General features: G+C 34.9%; 1 protein-coding gene across 1 annotated transcript in view; it reads right to left on the minus strand.

Annotated features, from left to right (window-relative positions):
• The window catches only part of LOC150094331 (mitogen-activated protein kinase kinase kinase 4-like), a 172,769-nt gene extending 153,125 nt beyond the window's left edge, over window positions 1–19,644 (minus strand). The window contains exons 1-2 of the mRNA XM_090412440.1: window positions 19,511–19,644; window positions 2,216–2,588 (exon numbers count right to left, since the gene is read on the minus strand). Coding sequence (XP_090268566.1) covers window positions 2,216–2,588; window positions 19,511–19,644 — 507 coding nt within the window. The remainder of the gene's footprint in view (window positions 1–2,215; window positions 2,589–19,510) is intronic.
• Between the last annotated feature and the right edge of the window lie 236 nt (window positions 19,645–19,880).

The raw sequence follows: 19,880 nt of genomic DNA on the forward strand, positions 1-19,880 counted from the left end.
CTGTTTTAACTCATATGTTTTTCATACTAGATGCATTTCCTCTAATGTTTTGCTGTTGAAACATGTAGAGGAAATTTCACGTAGACAAAACTACATCTAAACTGGCTAATATATTAATAAATATACTTGAAAACTTATTTCCTCTAGACATTACATGTCTCTTCCAGTGTAAACTCTTCAATCTTCACCTGGAAAATTCATATTTATGAATTTAGGGACACAAAACATACGTGTTGAAAAGATTATTTTACTGATTAATAATAAAATAATAACTTTACGTTTCGACCCCTGTATTGAGGTCATCTTCAGAAGGATACATGTGTACACATGTATCCTTCTGAAGGATGGAAGGATACATGTATACACATGTATCCTTGAGGTCATCTTCAGAAGGATGCATGTGTACACATGTATCCTTCCATCTTCAGAAAGATACACATGTATCCATCTTCAGAAGGATACATGTGTACACATGTATCCTTCTGAAGGATGGAAGGATACATGTATACACATGTATCCTTGAGGTCATCTTCAGAAGGATACATGTGTACACATGTATCCTTCCATCTTCAGAAAGATACACATGTATCCTTCTGAAGATGACCTCAATACAGGGGTCGAAACAAAGTTATTATTTTATTACTAATCAGTAAAATAATCTTTTCAACACGTGTGTTTTGTGTCCCTAAATTCATAAATATGAATGCTGATCACCGTGTAACCTTAAAAGAAAGATTCACCCTGGAAAAGAAAATTTTACTACCAAATATATTGTCTTCCAATGGGTTCACCTCTATCACCAACTTATACATTGAATAATTTGAAAAATCATCTATAGTTGTTCAGGCAACCTTAAAACCACATGCATGGTGGAGATATGTGGATGACATTTTTATCATCTGGAAACACACCCACAAAGACCAGGAAGATTTTGTAGATTTTTTAATAAGTGAAATCCAAAAATAAAATTCTCATTACCATTCCTAGACATTCTTGTCAACAAAAACATCGCTGGAGGATTATCATTAATAGTCTATGGGAAAGAAACCTACACAAGCAGGTTCCTACAAGCAAGCTCATTCCATCACTCTCAACAAAAATTAGGTATAATCAAAACCTAGAAAAATACATATGTACTAAAAAAGGGTGAAATCAAACAAAAATAAGAACTTCAAATCCTATTTAATCAGTTTCTCCAAAATGATTCTCAAAAAAAAAAAAGGTACTAAAGAAACTTTTATTTTCTGACAAACCATCCTGTGAACACCCAGAAATTAATTACAAATGCATGGTATTCATTCCATATGTTGGCAATGATCAAGAAAATTAGCCAAAATATGAAAAGCAGTCAACATCTGAACAACCTTCAAACCAGTCAACGCCTTACGAAGCTGTCTACACTTCCTTAAAGACAATGTTCCAGTTTATAAATATCTGGATGATTCTGAGAAAGGTATGTAGGTAAGACTGGGGGAAGTTTTGAAATCTGCAACAAAGGAAACATAGGCAATATTGAAAACAAAAGGAAAGAAAAAAGCAGACTTGTAGTTCACATCCTCAAAGAACATTATGTGGTAATTTGGTAAGCATCCTCCATACCCTACTTAAACAAGAATTACTTTAACGAGTTGTTCAAGTACTTCTCCAAGGTTATTTGCTCAAAAGGCACACTAAGTAGAAATCAAGGAATGATCCTTGTTAATTAACATGTGTAACATTATTTACATAACAATGTACACAACCATATAGAGACATCAAAATATGTGGAGAAAATACATCTAGTAAAAAACATATGAGTTAAAACCTGGTATTTATCATTCAAATTACTAAGTGTACTCTACATTCTCAGCCACTGTTAGTAAAGGTGCGAGTATGCAGTATCACTTACCCCCCCCCCTAAAAAATGATTAAGACAATCTTCGTCAAGGAAAAAACTATGCACTATTTTTGCAAAGTTAATTGATTTTATTTTAATAAAATCAATTAACAGGAAAAATAAAATAAGTAATTTTATTTAAAAATAATATTCAGGATTCATTCATACCTCAATGTAATTTTTCTCAGCATCACCTATAGATGAAATAGTTTCCAATTTTGGTTTTAAGTGATGTGCTTCATTTGGTTTAGCATCCTGATTTATCATCTGCTTTTCTGCAACTGAACTGAATGGCAAAGAACTAACATTTTCCAATATTTTTTTTTCAATACTAGTTACAGCCCATGAGGGAGGAGTGACATGTGACAGTGGTGAAGTTGGAGAAATTAGATTTGGAGAAATTGACATGCCAGGACTTTGACTGTTAGTTGATCTTGCTTGAGAATTAGACAGCTGTCTCTTTCCCTGAGCTTGCTGGCAACTAAGCTGCAAAGTAGCTGCCTTAATAGTTTTTCCAGCACCTTCTTTTTCTTTAAGTTTTTTGGCAGTCCACTCAAGCTGTATTGTATCATGACCATGATCAACATATTTAGTAACAAAACGCTGGGCTGTAGTACCTCTCTTGTCACCAGCCAGAGAATGAAGAGGGGAGTCTTCTGTATCATCATGACCAATTTTTTTTCCAGGGGTGATGCATTTTTGTTTAGGATTTCTAAGAGATAAAAATCAAAATGTTAACTAATAAGTAAATACGCCTGTTAATCTGAATCTGATATATATATATATATATATATATATATATATTTTTTTTTTTTTTTTTTTGTAAATACTAAACCAACTTCTAGTAATACTTCAAATTATAAAGAAAATTTAAAGCTATTAATTTTGTTTTTGGAAATTCCACTTATGAACGGATGAAAACATAACACATCATAACAGGTGAAGAACTATATTTTTGAACCTTGCTATAGAGACCAAACTTGATACTTATTTTTGCCACTTCAGACCTCCAAATAAGGGATGACAGTCTCAAGACCAGGTGATGAAAATAATCTATGCCTTAATAGCATTCAAATGACAGTAGAATCTGGATTATTGTCACACTTAGTCAGTGAGTTAGTTCTAAAGTTCACAGGTAGAATCAAGCTATGATGTCATCGACCAGTTTTTCATATTCAAACTTTTCTTTGCTTATGCTTAGGCAAAATAAGGAAGGAAGGCAATAATGCAGTTTCTTATTGATATACTTTCCGACAAGAAAAAATTTCAACAACTGTCACTAATCTAGAATACTGCAATACAACATTTTGCTGCTTGTGAATGGAAATTATGATATAGATGGCAGATCAATATCTCCAAAATGTTGGTTTCCCATTGTTCAAGTCTTCAAAAACATTGAAACTAGTATGGATATTGAACTCTCACACAAATGCATGGCATTATGTTTGAGAAGGGGCAGGGATATGTGGTGCATTATAAAATACAAAGAGCAAACCCGAGTAATCCTAAGAGTTGGCAATATATGTAACTCACAAAAAACGATATTCTTGTTTACCCTAGCACATGCAAACCAATGTTTGCACATGAAATACATATTCGTAACTAATCTCTCTATATATAGAGAGAGCAGCTGATGATTTCTAATCGAGTTGTCTCCCATAATACACACAGTATTAGCTACAGAAGCATGTACAATACTATGCATTAAGGTGAGAGTCAACATCCGGACTAGTTTTGACTTAATGAGGCGTAGACACTGGGGAAGGGAATGAATTTCAGAGATAATGAATGCTGTCTGTAAATCATATTTTCCATTTAGAAGTAGCAAAAATGTTGTATTACCATATTATTATAATACTCAAGATTAGTAATAGTTGCTGTGATTTTTTTTTTTTTTTTTTCCTTGCTGGGTTGAAAAGTATACTGATAAAATGTATTATTGCCTTCCTCCTTATTTCCACCAAGCATAAACAAAAGTTTACATGTGAAATACTGGTCAATATCATCCCAGGTAATATTACTATTATTACAGGACATCTACAGGTATGTCTAAGGACTGGCTGCAGGAAGGCCCTCCACTGCACTATGCACGTGTCACTGTTTCCTCTACTTAATCCTCTGACTACACAAGGACACTACAACCATCAACATTCAATGCCATCTATCGACCACCACCAACAGCATTTTTTATGTAAATTGCATGTTTTTTCATGACTCAATATAAGTCTATTCAAATATTCTCTTATGATGATGATCGCATCAAAGAAAATAAGCAAGTATAGTTTCATTTGGCTAATAATTTTGAATTACATTATAGGATACAAAGAGGAACATCACCTGTGTTTGGGTTAAAGAAGGATGACAACAAGGATATAATTTCTTATGAAATATAATAATAATAATATATATACTGGTATTAGAGAACATTGCTTCATGTTTGCAGTTAATTTTAACACATTTCAGTTCTCTGGGAAGAGGACAGAAATTTGTATCTTGCTCATATCTTGATCTATATCCAAGTTAAGATTCTATACACAAGCTCTTCTTTCTTTTAGTTGTTAAAGTTCAAAATTATATTAATTTGATAAATCAAAATACAGTCATCTCTCGACTTGCGTCCTTTCGAAGATACGTCCGTGATCCCATAAGGGAATAAATAACATTTTCGGTTATACTTTCAAACAAGATGCAAGCATGCACAGTGGGAACAACGCTTTTAGTGGGAACCTCCCTCGGCAGTCAGCACGTGTCTTCAACAGTTCCTCTGTTGATTTTATGTTGGAGAAATGGGTTATTTGTGTATTATTCGTTAAATATTTCGCGATACTTTGCGCAACATGGCCCCTACACACACAATCAAAAAACCTAGGGAAGAATCACAGAAAAAGGGTGAGCAATTGATCTTGAAACTAAGTTGCAAGTTATAAAGCAACATGAAGCTGGTAAGCCTGTCAGTGTGATCACACATGACTTCGGATGGTCTTATTCTACAGTAACAACTATTTTGAAAAATAAGGATAAAACGTAGAAGCTGTGAAAGGACCTGCTTCCATTAAATCGAGGATAGTCATGAAGCAACGACAAGGTCCTATCGGTGATATGGAAAAGCTACTTGCATCATGGATAGAGGACCTGAACCAAAAGCGCCCTGCCCCCTAGCACTGTGACTATAACCACTAAGTCTCTTCAACATGTTGAAGGAGAAAGCTGAACCCGATAATGACTACGAATTCAACGCTTCTTCCGGTTGGTTCATGAGATTCAAGCAGGATTTTGCGCTGCATAGTGTGAAAATGTATGGGAATCTGCATGTGCTGAGAAGGCTGCCAAGGAGTTCGTGAAGAAATTGGATAAAATTATTATTATGGGAGAAGGTTATTTGCTACAGCAAATATTTAATATGAATGAGACTTCCTTATTTCGGAAAAAAATGCCCGAGCGGACATTCATCCACAAAAAGCTAAAATCTATGTGTGCCTGGTTTCGAAGCTCTTAATGCCCGTATTGCGATTCTGTTACGGGTGTGGCTGGATATAAACTGAAACCATTTGTGATATGGCACAGTGAGAATCCACGAATCTTCAAAAACATTAGGAAGCATACTTCGAGCTCATTACTGGAGCAATAAGAAGTCATGGATAACTCAAAAATTGTTTGCGGATGCCTTAATCAACTGTTATGCGAGTGAAATAAAACGGTATTGTGTGAAAGAAAATGCAGAATTTAAAATTTTATTAATTCTATATAATGCTCCAAGTCATCCGTCTTGTATGTCTTATAGCAGTGATCTTCATCAAGTTCATGTTTCTCCCTCCAAACACCTTCATTGATCCAGCCGATGGATCAAGGAGTTCTTGTAGTGTTTAAGGCTTATTATCTACGGAGAACTTTTTCACAAGCCATTTCTGCTACTGAAGGAAATGACCAGACTCTCAAGCAATTGTGGAAAACATTTAATATTTATCATGCCTTAAAAATATTGCTGTGGCTTGAAACGAAGTGACCGCTCAATGTATGAGTGGCATATGGAAATCACATTAAAAAGGTTTGTGCTTGATTTTGGAAGTTTGTAATAGTGGGCCTAACAAACAATCTGAATCTTGAAGTAAATGATGATGACATAATTCAACTCATAGAAAGTTCCCCTGAAGAGTTGACAAACGAAAAATTGGTCGAACAATTGTTGTAGAAGAGGAAAGTGAGAAAAGGAAGAGGTAGTTAAACAATTTACAGTGAAGGTCTTTCAGAAATGTTCTTTGCAGTTAGCGATGTTCTCAAAATGGCTGAAGACATGGACCCCAATGTTGAACACTACTTAATAATAGAAATGAAAGTACATGATGCATTTGCTTGTTATGAACAAATTTATGATGGAAATAAGAAGAGGAATAAGCAAAGCACATTGGACATTTTCATCAAAAAAAGAAAGGTTACACCAGAAGAGTCACAGCCTGCTCATTCACCCAGAGAAGGTAATGAAGATATGATTGTGGAGGAAGATTTGGGTGATTATTCTCCTGTTTTATAGTGGCAGTAGCACACAGTACAGTTTTATAACAAGGTTTAAAAATTAAAATGACAGTATACTTATAGGGGGTTAGGGACTTAACCGTAATAACTCTGTTGATTTAATGTATCGCCTTACGTCCTGCCGGATGGAACAGAACCCGGACGTAAGTAGAGGAATGATTGTATACTGTATGAAATGCATACCAGAAACCAAAAGAATTAGAACTGGAGTTATGGTTATAATAAAACATCATGGAATCACACTCAGTCATTCAGCAAGCAACATAAAACCATATTAAAATTATTCACATACTTAATATTAATACATTTCAGTAATGGAAAATGGGTGAGTGGAATACATATGAAAAATTAATCCTCACTGTGCTCTTCACCACACCTTTACACTACTCCCAGGTCCCAGGGATGGACTTCTTGCTCTTCATTCTGCACTCACATTTGGTGAAATCCTTTATATAGCCCTTGCTGCATGTACAATCCTCTGAATCAATATTGACCATTATCCCAAAATCTATTTTCTTGAGCAGATTCCACAATACAGTACTTGGTCTAATATCTTTGCACTCAAAAGTGGAGCTTCATGCACTTATCACAATTAAAATGCCAACACCACTCATCTATCCAAGATAAGAGTAATCTTCCCAAAGAGTTAACATTACTTCTTGACATTAATATTTGGATGAGTTGGGTATGTTAATACCCAACTCATCCAAATGTTGTGCTGTCAGCAATTGAAGAACTCCAGTCAATCCACATTAAATACCATGAACCATAAGTTAAACAATATGGTCCACGAACACACAACTGGTATTATTCAGTGAGCCAATTTTAAATCTTCCCCAATCATATTATATTCATGGAATCAATAACTATCATATCGAGATACAGGTTTAATGAAATTAGAAGTATTTTCTGTTTCAACCTTTACATTAAAATTGTCTTTTGGAGAAACACATATATATCCATACTACAATAAAAGCAACTAGCAATTTACTACTCTAAGTCAAAATATCCATTACGAATTAACCTGCTCTTGTACTTTTTAAAAAAAAAATAAATTAATTAAATTAGCATGAACCCAATTCAGAAATTAATTCTTTGACATCTTAGTTAATCCATATAATTAGTCCTGCCACTTTATATTAATGTAACAATTCAGAGCTTCAAGCAAAGGATGATCAGAGCTTACAGCTCTGATCATCCTTTGCTTGAAGTATGTTGAAGTATCCATTATTGTTGCAAACCTGCCAAAATCCAAGTAACCAATAACTGATGTAATCTTCAATATTTAGATACTGAGATCTTAAGCTAGATTAAATAAATATTGTAAAAAATCCAGATTAAATTAATTACAATAACAAACCTGCCTCAAAAAAAAAAAGTTCTCTAAAATTTAAAAAATCTTTGATACTCCAGCATTTGATATAAACACCAACCTAAAACTGATTTCCTGTTTTAGACTGAACCCCAATTCTCTGCCACAACCACCACAGACCAACTTAACTGTACAAATGATTTCTTCTACTTTTGCCTTTGTGCAATCCAACATTCTTTGCCAGATAATATCTAATCTTGAATCTCTCCTTTTTAACCTTCTGTGGCTTAAGATACCCCTACATCATTATGTCTCATTCATCTGCTGTCTCTACCATTTTTTTCCCCCAATCTCTGATCTCTAACTTATTTGTGAAACCTGATTTCATACAATCCAAATTTCTTAACAGGGAAGTCATCTTCCTTGGAGACTTTAATAACCACAATTCTAACTGGCTCACTTTTTCAAATTCCACTGATGAAACCAGAAGAAAAAGCAGCAAATATTTGCTCTCCCAACAGGAATAAAGGCCAATTCTCTCCACATACCCAACACTGGATATTTTCTTAACCAGTTCTCCTTCCAGGTATATTGCTAATGCAACTGCTCCTCTTGGTAATTCAAATCACAATCTCATTCAACTTTCATCTTTTGTTGATCTTCTCCTCAGCCATTCACAACTGTAGTCTGGCATTACAATCATGCCACGTGGGAAGATCTGACTTTTACTCCCCTTTTCATGGTCAGACAACTGTTTATTCTCCAGATCTAGATACTTGTTGTGATCTTGCTATAGAAATTATCCATAATCTGGTGTAAATACTTTGATGTTGATTATCACTCATGTTGATCTTTAGTGGGAAAAAAAAATAGATGTCTAAAGCTAATACTTAAATACAGTGGTACCTCGACTTACGAACTGCTCGATATACAAACCTTTTTCATATCCCATTTTGACCTCTAGATATGAACCTAGACTCGAGATACAAATCGTGATGCTTTTCTTTTCAAATGAACTAAAGCCTGTTTTACATTATACTTTTTTAAACTTTTTTATGCACGTTTAGCTGAGAGCGTGCTGAATCATCCGTAGTGCAACGATTGTTGTTACTACATCGTATTTATTTCAAATACAACGAATGCTGCACGTTTTTGCTTTTTTGTGCATCTATTTCGGTATTTGTTTAAACAAAAAATACACTTCATGAAGATTTTTTTAGGTTTGTATTCATTATGTGTACTGTATGTATTTCTTTTTATAAATGACATTTATAAATTTCTTTTTATTGTAGCTTCACGTTTATTTTCTGAATAATCTACCAGATAAGCATCATTTCACTGATCAGCATATTATTTTCAACATGGGGCCAAAGAAAACCAAGAAAGAAGAGAAGAAGAAAATCACAATAGAAATTAAGAAAGATTGTGGAAAAATATGAGAAAGGAATCAGGCAAAGTGATCTGTGCAAGCAGTATGACTTGCACAGGGATGATCCCTAGTTCTCTCTATTTCATAATGTATCGAAAAATTTCTTTTGCATCAATCTTATAGAACTCCTTTAATAACTTATAAGTTTCCATGACGTCCTCTCTTTTCTTCCTGTCAATTAAAAACTTTGCAATCCACACAATACAACTTATCCTCATAAGGAAAAATCATAGCCTCAAAGAGGGATAATAACCTCCTTATCTTTACTTAGTGTGTTTTGCAACATTAGTAATCCTTTGAGCTACTCTGCCAACTTTGCAATATGCACACCTCTGAAATTCAACTGTGTTGAGATGTACTCCTAGGTCCCTAGCTCATCAATTTTCTGCAATTCAGTACCATCACTGTGATACACATTATGAGATAGAGTACTTAGGCTTAGTTTATACTCATAATATAATTTAATGAGATAGCTACAGTACAAAGAGAAATAATTAAACAACAGGTTTAATCGTTTCGATATTTCGTCTATCACAGATATATCTTTATAGAGGGCACCCCTCAATTTAATTTCTTCCACTTATTATTTCTTGTGCATTTTTTGTGTGTGTTATTACAATTTTAACATTGTATTCCTGAGAATGTCTCTGTAAAAGAGAAAAAAATATTGAAACGATTAAACATGCGGTTTAATTATTTCTCTTTGTGCTGTAGTTATTCCATTATATTGTATTAATGACAGTATGCAATTTTTTTTCAACCCAAAGTGCATAAGCTTACATTCTGTAACATTAAATTGACAACCATTATGCTTTGTCCAAAATGTCAACTTATTTAAAATTATCCTGTCGGATAACTACATCTGTGTTGAGATGTTTGTTGGGAATGGCAATAGTTGAAAACATAATAGTTTTCAACTATTGCCATCCCCAGGTTTATCATCAGCAAACTAAATCATTCCCTATATCATTATAATATACAAATTAAATAGTGGCCTCTATACAGAGCCCTGAGGCACTCCAATCATCCTTTTTCTCCTAGACTATGCTCCAACAAATACTATTCTCTGGTGTATGTCTGTCAGCCATCCCCCTATCAATGCCATCAGCTTTGTATCCATTCCCATCTACTTCAACTTTTGTAATAATTTTGATGCAGTATTCTGTCAAATGCTTTTGCAAAGTCTAGCATTATCATGGTGTGCAAGCATTTCTGTTATCTAATTTTGCTGTCATGATTATAATATAGGAATAAATTAACCAGGCAGAACCCATCTTTCACAAAGCCATATCCAAATTGCTGAATTTTACCTTTAACCAACTTTTTCAATACTTTAACTACCACCACACCAGAAATGCTAACTGGTCTGTAATTTGCTTTATATTTGATTTTAACTATAAAGGAGCCAAAAGAGGGTAATATGGTTCCCATTAGACCACCTCACCCTCATTTTGCTCATTTATAGTTCATCATAAATCCTTCCTTGACAGAGAATTCTACATGTTTAGCAACCTCTTAAAACAAGAGTGAATGATTGCTTTCCCCGAAGAAAAGCAGAGTGTCTATCTTGATTATGGATACATCTTCTGATTAACATCAGTTTACGATATCATTTGTGGTACAGCAGATGAGAAAATTAAAGAAAAAGTGAATGAGGAAAAGTATGAAAATGTATGAAGAAAGTCTAAACTAGTCTGGGTAGTGGCTCTTCCCTTAATGCATAAACATTTTACATATCTGCAAGAAGATGTGGTTTGCATTATGGGAGATACTGAGATATGAGTGTTGGTAGCTTGCTCCACCTTTGCAAGGAGTTGCCTGGTGTTGTACCACTTTACCCCAGTCCTGATGATACTTTCAGGCGCAAACTTTGTTTGCACACACTTGGATAAAGGATTAAACTAAATTTATTATTAAAGTGCAAGAAACTGGAAATAAGGATAAAGGTATTGTATGGAGATTTCGATGACAAGAGGTATACTTAATGAGAAAGTGACAAAAGCATGTTTTCAGTCACAAAGATTAAGTTTGTTAGTGAAGCTGTTAATACAGAAGGGAGAAGTGAAAGAGACGATTGTTATGGCAGGAACAAATGACATGGAAGGGAAATAATATTCAATGAGATTAGCTAATTATAAAGAGCTGTTGAAAGAAGCAAAAAAGTAGAGTAAGGAAGTAAAGATTGCGAGCCTGCTGCCTCAGTATGATAGGACAGAGTTGAGAAGAAGGGCCATAATTACTAATGAGTCAATGAGAAGATTGTGTAAGAGGAATGGCATGCAATTAATGGATGTATGGAGTGAATTTGACGGACAAAAGGATTATATGTGCCTGATAGACTATATTTAAATTGTTTTGGAGTGAATGGTTAAATGTTTAGAGAAAGTGTTGTTTAGTGAGAGTTTGGAAGTGCAAAATCTAGGAAAACTAGAGATAGTGAGAGGAGAGGGGATGCAATCAAGCATGTGTCTGGTCACCTCTGAGATAAATGAGTGAGTGTACAGAAATAATTATGCAATACAGAATGTGATTTCACAGGTTTCCAATTCAAATGGGTTGGTAATGACATTACACAAGGGTAATTAAGGTACAAAGGGATGCTGAAATGTATGTACATGGCCAGAAGTATCAGGAATAAGAGTAAGTCATTTGAAGCATTGGTCAACTCAACTTGGTCAAAAACTTAGGCATCAATGAGATCTGGTTGACAAAAAATGACATAGTTACAGGAATAGAATGTACAGGGTATATTATTTTCAGGGAGAACAGAGGGAATAGGATAGGAGGTGAGGTATTATTATTATTGTATGGGCACCTCCATGGAGTCCAAAGACTCACTGCAGGAGACCCAAACTATACACACAATCAATCATATCTCTCCTTGAACCCATTAACAGAAAAGAACTCAACTGATTCCAGCAACCCATTCCACTCATTCACAACTCACCAAGAAAAAAAATCTAGTCCTTGCACCTCTACTAACCGCACCTTTATTCAACTTCCAAAGATGACTGCTTGTTCTGGCTTCTCTAGCCAAGTGCTGAAACATTTCCCTTGCATCAATCCTATAAAACCCTCTAAGCAACTTAAATGTTTCTATCATATCGCATCTTTTTCTCCTATCAACCAACTTCTGCAATTCACACACCCTCAATCTATTCTCATAAGGAACATTCCACAGACAGACTAGTCACCATCTTGGTGGCTCACGTCTGAATCTTCTCCACTGCTTCCTCATCCACAAGAAACCCAGGATACTAGACCTGAACACAGTAATCCACTGCTGACAATAGCTGAAGAACTGGAGGTGGGGGGTCCACAGGAAGCTGTAGATGCCATGCATCAACAGATTAACACAATGAATGCAAGCCAAGCAATTATTATGGGAGACCAACTATGGGAACATAGACTGGAGGGAAGAAAGGGGCCACCATGGAAAGATGGAAGTGGAATTTATACAGTTGCTAAGGGATAATTACCTGAAACAAAATATATAGAGGGGACCAAGGGTTTGAGAGTGTTGGATCTGGTAATAGCATTAGAAGATATATCCATAACCAAGGTAGACATTCTGCATCCAAATGGGGAGAGTGACTGTGCAGTCTTGAAAAGTTGCTAAATGTGGAATTCTCTGTCAAGAAAAGGTTTATGTTGAACTATAAAGCTGATAATTATGACAGACTTAGGATGCATCTTGGAACAGTGCCATGGCTTGAGAAGCTACAATGTCATGTCAGTAGTGCATAGGAAGTGATCAGATTGTTTGAGAGAAGCAGTGCAAGGTCAGGAGGATAAACCAAGTGAGGATTAAGTGGATTAGTAGATATATATAAAAACAAGAACTGCAAAAAAAAAAAAAAAGAAAAAAGAAAAGAAAACACTGTGGAGGGAATATAGAGAAAAAAAGGTGATCAGCATACTCATGAGCAGTGCAAACTTCAAGCAAAAAAAAGATGACTAAAAAAAAGGCCAAAATCAGATAAGATATTGAAAGTTTTTCCACTTGGTTATACTATAAATTAAAGCTGCAAGAAATTATATCATTGGTTTAATCCTTTATCCAAGTGTAAGCAAACAAAGTTTGTGCCTGAAGTAATTTCAGGACTGGGGAAACTTGTATATACAAGCTAATGACTTCACACCACTTACCTTAGTATCCCATAATGCGTGGCACATATCCTTACGGACATGTTGGTAGCAATCAACAGGATAAAAGGTAAATGGTTGCACTAAGCGAACTGTGTTTGAAGGAAGCTCTTTATGTGAAGGAATAAAGTTGCAAATGTGGATACCTTGTAATGTTTCAAAGACATCATCTAGATGATTTCATGCGAGGAAGAATTATTGGAATGCTTGAAGAAGGCTGCAGAATTACCAATATAGCCAGAGTTAGGAGTCTCACTTGGATAAACGATTAAACCAAGAATATAATTTTTTGACATCTTTAATTTACAGATTATAAAAGAAAATTAGCTAAGCAGGCCAAAGTAAATCCAAATTATAGATCGAGATCCCGCTATGTCTCAAATGAAAAAAGTCTGAAAATTACTGAAAAAAGTGACTTCCTGGCCAAAAGAAATCATCAAAAAAAATAAAACCACCATGTATGAATTACCAAAAATTTCTAAATCTAATATCTCCCTATGCCCCATAGTCGATAGCATAGATAGTCCCACGTATAAACTGCTCCAACAGTTAGCCAAGTCGTTTGTTGCCCATACTGGCAACTCCCCTACTTTTGTAAAAAATTCAGTCCATTTCAAAACACTAGTTGAAAATCACATCCTTAAAACTTCAGACAAAATGGTTAAGTTTTGATGTCACCTTTTTTTTTTTTTTTTTTTTTTTTTTTACCAATGTACTACTACCAATAGACACCCTTGATTTAATCAAGTCTAAATTTCTCCCTGATATCTCTGAATTATTTAAATTTACTATGTGTGCAGGTTAGTTAGTTTACATGGGCAAGAAAAATCTACAAACAGATTAATGGTACTGTTATGGGTTGCCACCCCCCCCCCTCTCATTCAAACTTTTACATAAAACACTTTGAAAACAAATTATTTACCACAGCTACATACAAGTCACTTGTGTGGTTACACTATGTAGACGATGTTTACCATTTGGCCATTGGACAAGACACTTTGGATGCGTTTGTCACCTACCTAAACAGCCAATACCCCCAAAATTCATTTCACAGTAGAAAAATAATCAAATAACTGTTTGCCATTTCTTGATACATTAGTTACTCGCCTTTCAGACAATCACATCATCATCCAGTTCAACAGTATGACATTTTAAAAACACTTACACACAGAGCCAGAGCCATTTGTTCTAACGATACAGATCTGTCCACAGAACTCAAATATCTGCGCCATATGTTCTTGACCAGTGGCTACAATTCCTACAAAATAGATAAAATACTCCATAGCCCAATTACCCCTCCCTCCACACAGGAACACAACACTACCATTTCTATTTCCTACGTCAGAGGTACATCAGAAATGATAGCCAAAGTACTGATGAAACATGGCCTTCACATCACATTCAAACCCCATGTTAAAGTAGCTCACCTAACAATAAACTTCACCCTCCACCCTGCAGTGTATGAAGTTCCCTGTGACTTGGCCTACTATTGGCAAACAGGAAGATCAGTTAACATCCACCTGGAAGAACATAAAAAATATATTTGCTACTATTACTATGGCAAATCAGGACTAGCAGACCAAGCATTGGATACCCCTTCACACAGAATTAGATGGAAGGAAACAAATATGCTATTTAGAAGCTGTTAGAGATCTGAAAGATTATTTTTTGAGTCAGCCATAGTTTTGAACAATTCTCCTAACCTAAACAAATATATATGGTTGCATTAATTTGCCAAAAATTTGGGAGACTGTTATTGTAAGAGCAACTTCCATATAGCTGTAATGTTTTTTGTTTTTTTTACAACATTAGAGGGCACCAAAAATAGGACTTGAGATCTTTCATTTATTATAATTGTATTGTTTCACTTACTCACTGTCACATATACTAGCTGTGTTGTGCTCTGATGATGCCGATTTGAAATTCAGCAAAATATAAGCAGTTAATAAAAGCATCTTTTGATAAAATTGTTTGGTGTTGTTAATACCGTTTAAAATAAGTAATAAATAATAAATTCCAAAGAGTTTTTTTTTCTTCTTCTTTATGTAGCAAGTAAGAGGTAAAATGATTACGGTGGGATGGCTTTAGACAATGATGATGGCAGGAAGGTGATAGATCACTACTTGTATAATAATCATTTTGCAAATGATCATTATACAAGTAGTGATTCTGCAGTTGATGATATGACAGAAATAAATGAATAGGAGGTGTTGAGTATTGACAGACAGACACCAGAGGGTAGTTGGTATATGGTGGAGTGGAATCTAGGGGAAATGGAGTGACTAGTGAAGTACCTCAGGATTCTGAACTAAAGCCACTAATCTTTCATTTGTATACCAATGGTATAGGGAAAGATTAAGGAAGGATATTCAGTTGTTTGCTGATTATGCAAAACTGGAAATAGTAGTAGTGATAAAGATGATGTAGATATCCTGCAGGATGATTTAAATAAATTATCATTGTGGGCAAAGGATAATGATTGTCAATTTAATGTTGCAAAATAAAAGATTATAATGTGCCTTGGGTTGAAAAGGTTACATGCAGCGTATCAAATTAATGGTACTGAACTGCAGGAAATTGATGAAGCTGGGGACTTGGGGAAAAGCTCCAAGGATTACTTGGATGTTGAAAAACACACTAACAAGTAAAGATAGGGAAGTCATTATCCCTCCTTACAAGGCTATGATTTGGATGCATCTTGACTACTGAACAGATTTGGTCATCTGGATTTCTTGGGAACAGGAGGGCAGAGAGGAGTCACTAAACTTGTGAGAGGTCAGTGGAATGCTCACTATCAGGATAGGTAGGTGTGTGGGTTACAGTTTGTTTGACATGCAAAAAAAAAGGGAGATATCATAGAAACTTATAAGATATTAAAGGAGTTTTATAAAATTGATGCAAAGGAAATTTTTAATATATAACAAATGGAGAACTAAGGGTCATCCATAAAAGTTGTGTAAGATTGTGGTTAGTAAGGATGTGCAAACTAGATTTTTTTGTTTGGAGAGTGGTAAACAAGTAGAAGGACTGCCAGAATTAGTTGAGTGCCCTGACAGTGAATGAGTTTAAGGAGAGGTACAATAGGCTTTGTGCATTAAATATTTAGTCTGACTCTCTGACTCTCCCATATAATTATTATTATATGGTATCTCCATGAAGTTCAGAGACTCATCCCATGATGAGTCTCTGAACTTCATGGAGATACCATATAATAATAATAATAATAATATCAGATCCAGTATTCTCAAGCTCCTGCTCCCACTCTATGACATGCTGTTTCAGGTAATTATCCCTTAACAAATACATGAATTCCACTGCAAACTCCCTAGTTATAGCGTCAAGCAACAATGTATTTGTCCTATTGGCTATCTTGCACCAAATAGCCTCAAATGAACTATCTTCCCTAGATCTAATATTCTCCCAACTTCTATTTTTACTGGTTGAGGTTCAGCTATTATCAGCAATACTCCCACATCCTGTCTAATTTCCCTTTATCCTCCATGAAAATGCAATGCTCTTTACATTCTATCCTTGTAACTATGTCATTGTCAGTCAACCAAGTCATGCTGAAGCTATTATTTTTGGCCAAGTTGAGCTGATCAATGCCAAAAATTTTTCCCCTTTATTTCTGGCATTTGTGTACATGCACTTCGACCCTTTGGACCTGCCATGAGTTACCTTTCAGTAATGCCATTATCAAGCTATTCAGATTTGAAACCTGTGAATTTGCATTACATAATCATTTCTGCACACATACTCATTTGTCCCAGGGTTGGCTAAACCCACACTGGACTGCAATCCTCCCTGAGTTTGTACCAGTAAAGCACTCAGGATTTAATCTTGGGGGGGGGGGGGGGGGAGTTGAGTAGACGATTTGAGAATACACACTATGCATCCCATCCCATACAACCTATGACTGAGCATCTGCAATGATCGCTAATTCATAAGGAGTATAGAAATAGAAGACACGACACAACATAAATAAAATAAATGAATTTTATTAATTAGGAAAAGATTTTTAGAAAATTTTCTAGTGTTTTTTCCTTTATCTTTGGGGGTGCCCAGGCTCCTTGGTCTCCCCCCCCCTCTGGGTGCACCACTGGTTTGTACTTCTGAGATGAACACTCTCTCCAAACATCTAGTTCTAAAACCACTCATATGTAATTCAATCAGGCATTTAGAAGGTCCTTTCATCCATAAAATTCATGTTATACTTCTTAAAACTGCAACCATTCCTTCTCCACAATCTTCTTATCGACTTATCAGTGTCCTCCTTAATTCTACTCTATCACACTAAAGCAGAAGTCTTTCACATCATCTCCACTGCACATTTGTGCCCTGTCTAAACAGTTCTTTCACTTCTCTCTTCTGCAAAATGATAGTTTCCCTAACGTCCTTGATCTTCACACCCACCTAAAAAACATGCTTTTGTCAGCAATACATTTCTTATCATTGAATACTACACTTGAAATAATTGTAAAATAAGAAAAAGAGCATAATATGTTTTAGATTAATCCCACCCATGAAAGGATGTAAACTTATCATACATTTAGTATTGTGGAAGGCTAAAGTTTCAGCCTAAGGACATTCATGAACATCAATTCCCCCAACAGAATTGGAACTCACAGCCTATTAATTGGATAGTGAAATCATCCTCTCAGTTTGGCCAATATTTTCTTTACATTTTAATTATTTTATATTTATTTATAATTATTATATTATGCTATATCACATTATATTTATAATTATTATTAAAATATTATATTTTAATCATCTTCTTGTTCCTTTCCAGCAACAGGCCTAGTGGTGTTACAGTCTCTTTCCATCTTTTCAAAGGCCGTCCTCTATTCCTTCTCTCTTGAGGTTGATATCTCTCTGGATAGTCTTCCTTCACTCATTCTTTCTGTATATTGTCTCCATCTCACTCTATAAAGATTGATGTATTTCAAACAGATATCACCTCAAGTTCCTTTAAGAATTATATTTTAATAATAACAAGCAGTTCTGGATTTTGCTGATGGTGACCCATCTGGAGAGTCATCTTCAGCAAATAGATAGTTTCTTATGCTTGAAACATTACAAAAAAAATGAGTGTTTTTTTTTCTCCCTGTAGGAAAAAAAAAAAAAAAAAGGAGCATAATATGACAGCAGCAGATATCATTAGATGTGGAAAACGATAAACCTGAAAAAAGCTAGGTGATGATCTCACTACTGATGAAGATGACAATAATAAGAATAAAAAGTACGATTTAAAATTTTTGAAATATATGCGCGTTTTGTCTTACTCTTTAATTGAGGCTGTTTTGTCTGGACTCATGATATGTTGCAGCTACTGTAACAAGTAATCGATTAATTGAAATTGAATTTTTACAGTAATCGATCAAATGAAATTCTTGCTTGTAAGCATCTAAATCATGCTTGGTGTCAATGATATTTGTAGCTAAGCAGATATTTAAGAAATACGCTGTACTTCATTCACTTTCGTTCCAAAAGACTATACTTCAATGACTTAAAATGTTAGCATTTTTTTTAACAGTCGTTTTCAATTCCAACTAACTTTCTGCTTTCCCATTCTAACTTTCCTATTAAACATACAATGCAGTCGTTTAGGGCACTATTTTAAATGCAGAGTCCACTGTTCTATTAGTGGCAACAGTTAAATAGACAAAAAAAAAAAATAGTGACATACGTAAAAAATCATCAGGATTAGGGAAAAAAAAAGATATAGGGGCTTCAATTCTTCCAAAATATGATTCCATAAACGGAATTTTCAAGAGAAAATACTAATGAAAATTACTACAGCCTGTATGCTTATATATAATATAATCTTCGGGAAATTTAATATGCAAGAACAAAATTTTAACTTAAGTAGATTATATTTGTATTCAGGAATGCAAAAACTGAAAATCATCAAACAAGCGATTCGTTTATTAAATTATTCTGTTAATTATAATTCTATCTTCATTGAAAATCAATGAGTATATGAATAATTCAGATTTGTTTCTTATTTCATTAATTAACTAATGCCCCAAAACTGAATTCCTTTAAGACGCATTCTGCTGAATGAAAAATAATTCATTCAACAGAATGCGTCTTCAACATTAATATTTTACGCATAACAGATTACTGTTCATTTATTCTTATAATCAAAATACCAAGCTCGAGAAGAAACAGCTAACTAAAACTGTCAATAAACTTTACTAAGAAAACATTGCACCTTTTCGTTTCAGTTTCGCTGTCAGTATCAGATCCTATACCATCTTCCTCTGAACTATCGCTAGAATCACTAAGAAAAAACTGTGCACTTTCTTCGTTTTCACCAGTTTGAACACAAGCGGACGTCACCTCCATTACAATACCAGCAGCAGGTAATCAGATTACCCGCACTTTGAATTTCGAGTCACCTGACGGGTTACGAAGTTCTACTTCTTCATCGGCCGCTTCTCTGTCAACACAGACACGTTCAACAAGTAGCCGGCAATTAGATCGACCGGCGAAAGGGGGAGGGAGAAGGGGAAAGGAGGTAGCAAATGTCATAGCGCCACCTAAGAATTATTATATATATCGAAATGCATGTATATAATGCT

Source organism: Typopeltis vanoorti, chromosome 22 (genome assembly GCF_054136105.1).
Source record: "Typopeltis vanoorti isolate ZY-2024b chromosome 22, IOZ_Tvanoo_1.0, whole genome shotgun sequence".
NCBI lineage: Eukaryota > Metazoa > Arthropoda > Arachnida > Uropygi > Thelyphonidae > Typopeltis > Typopeltis vanoorti.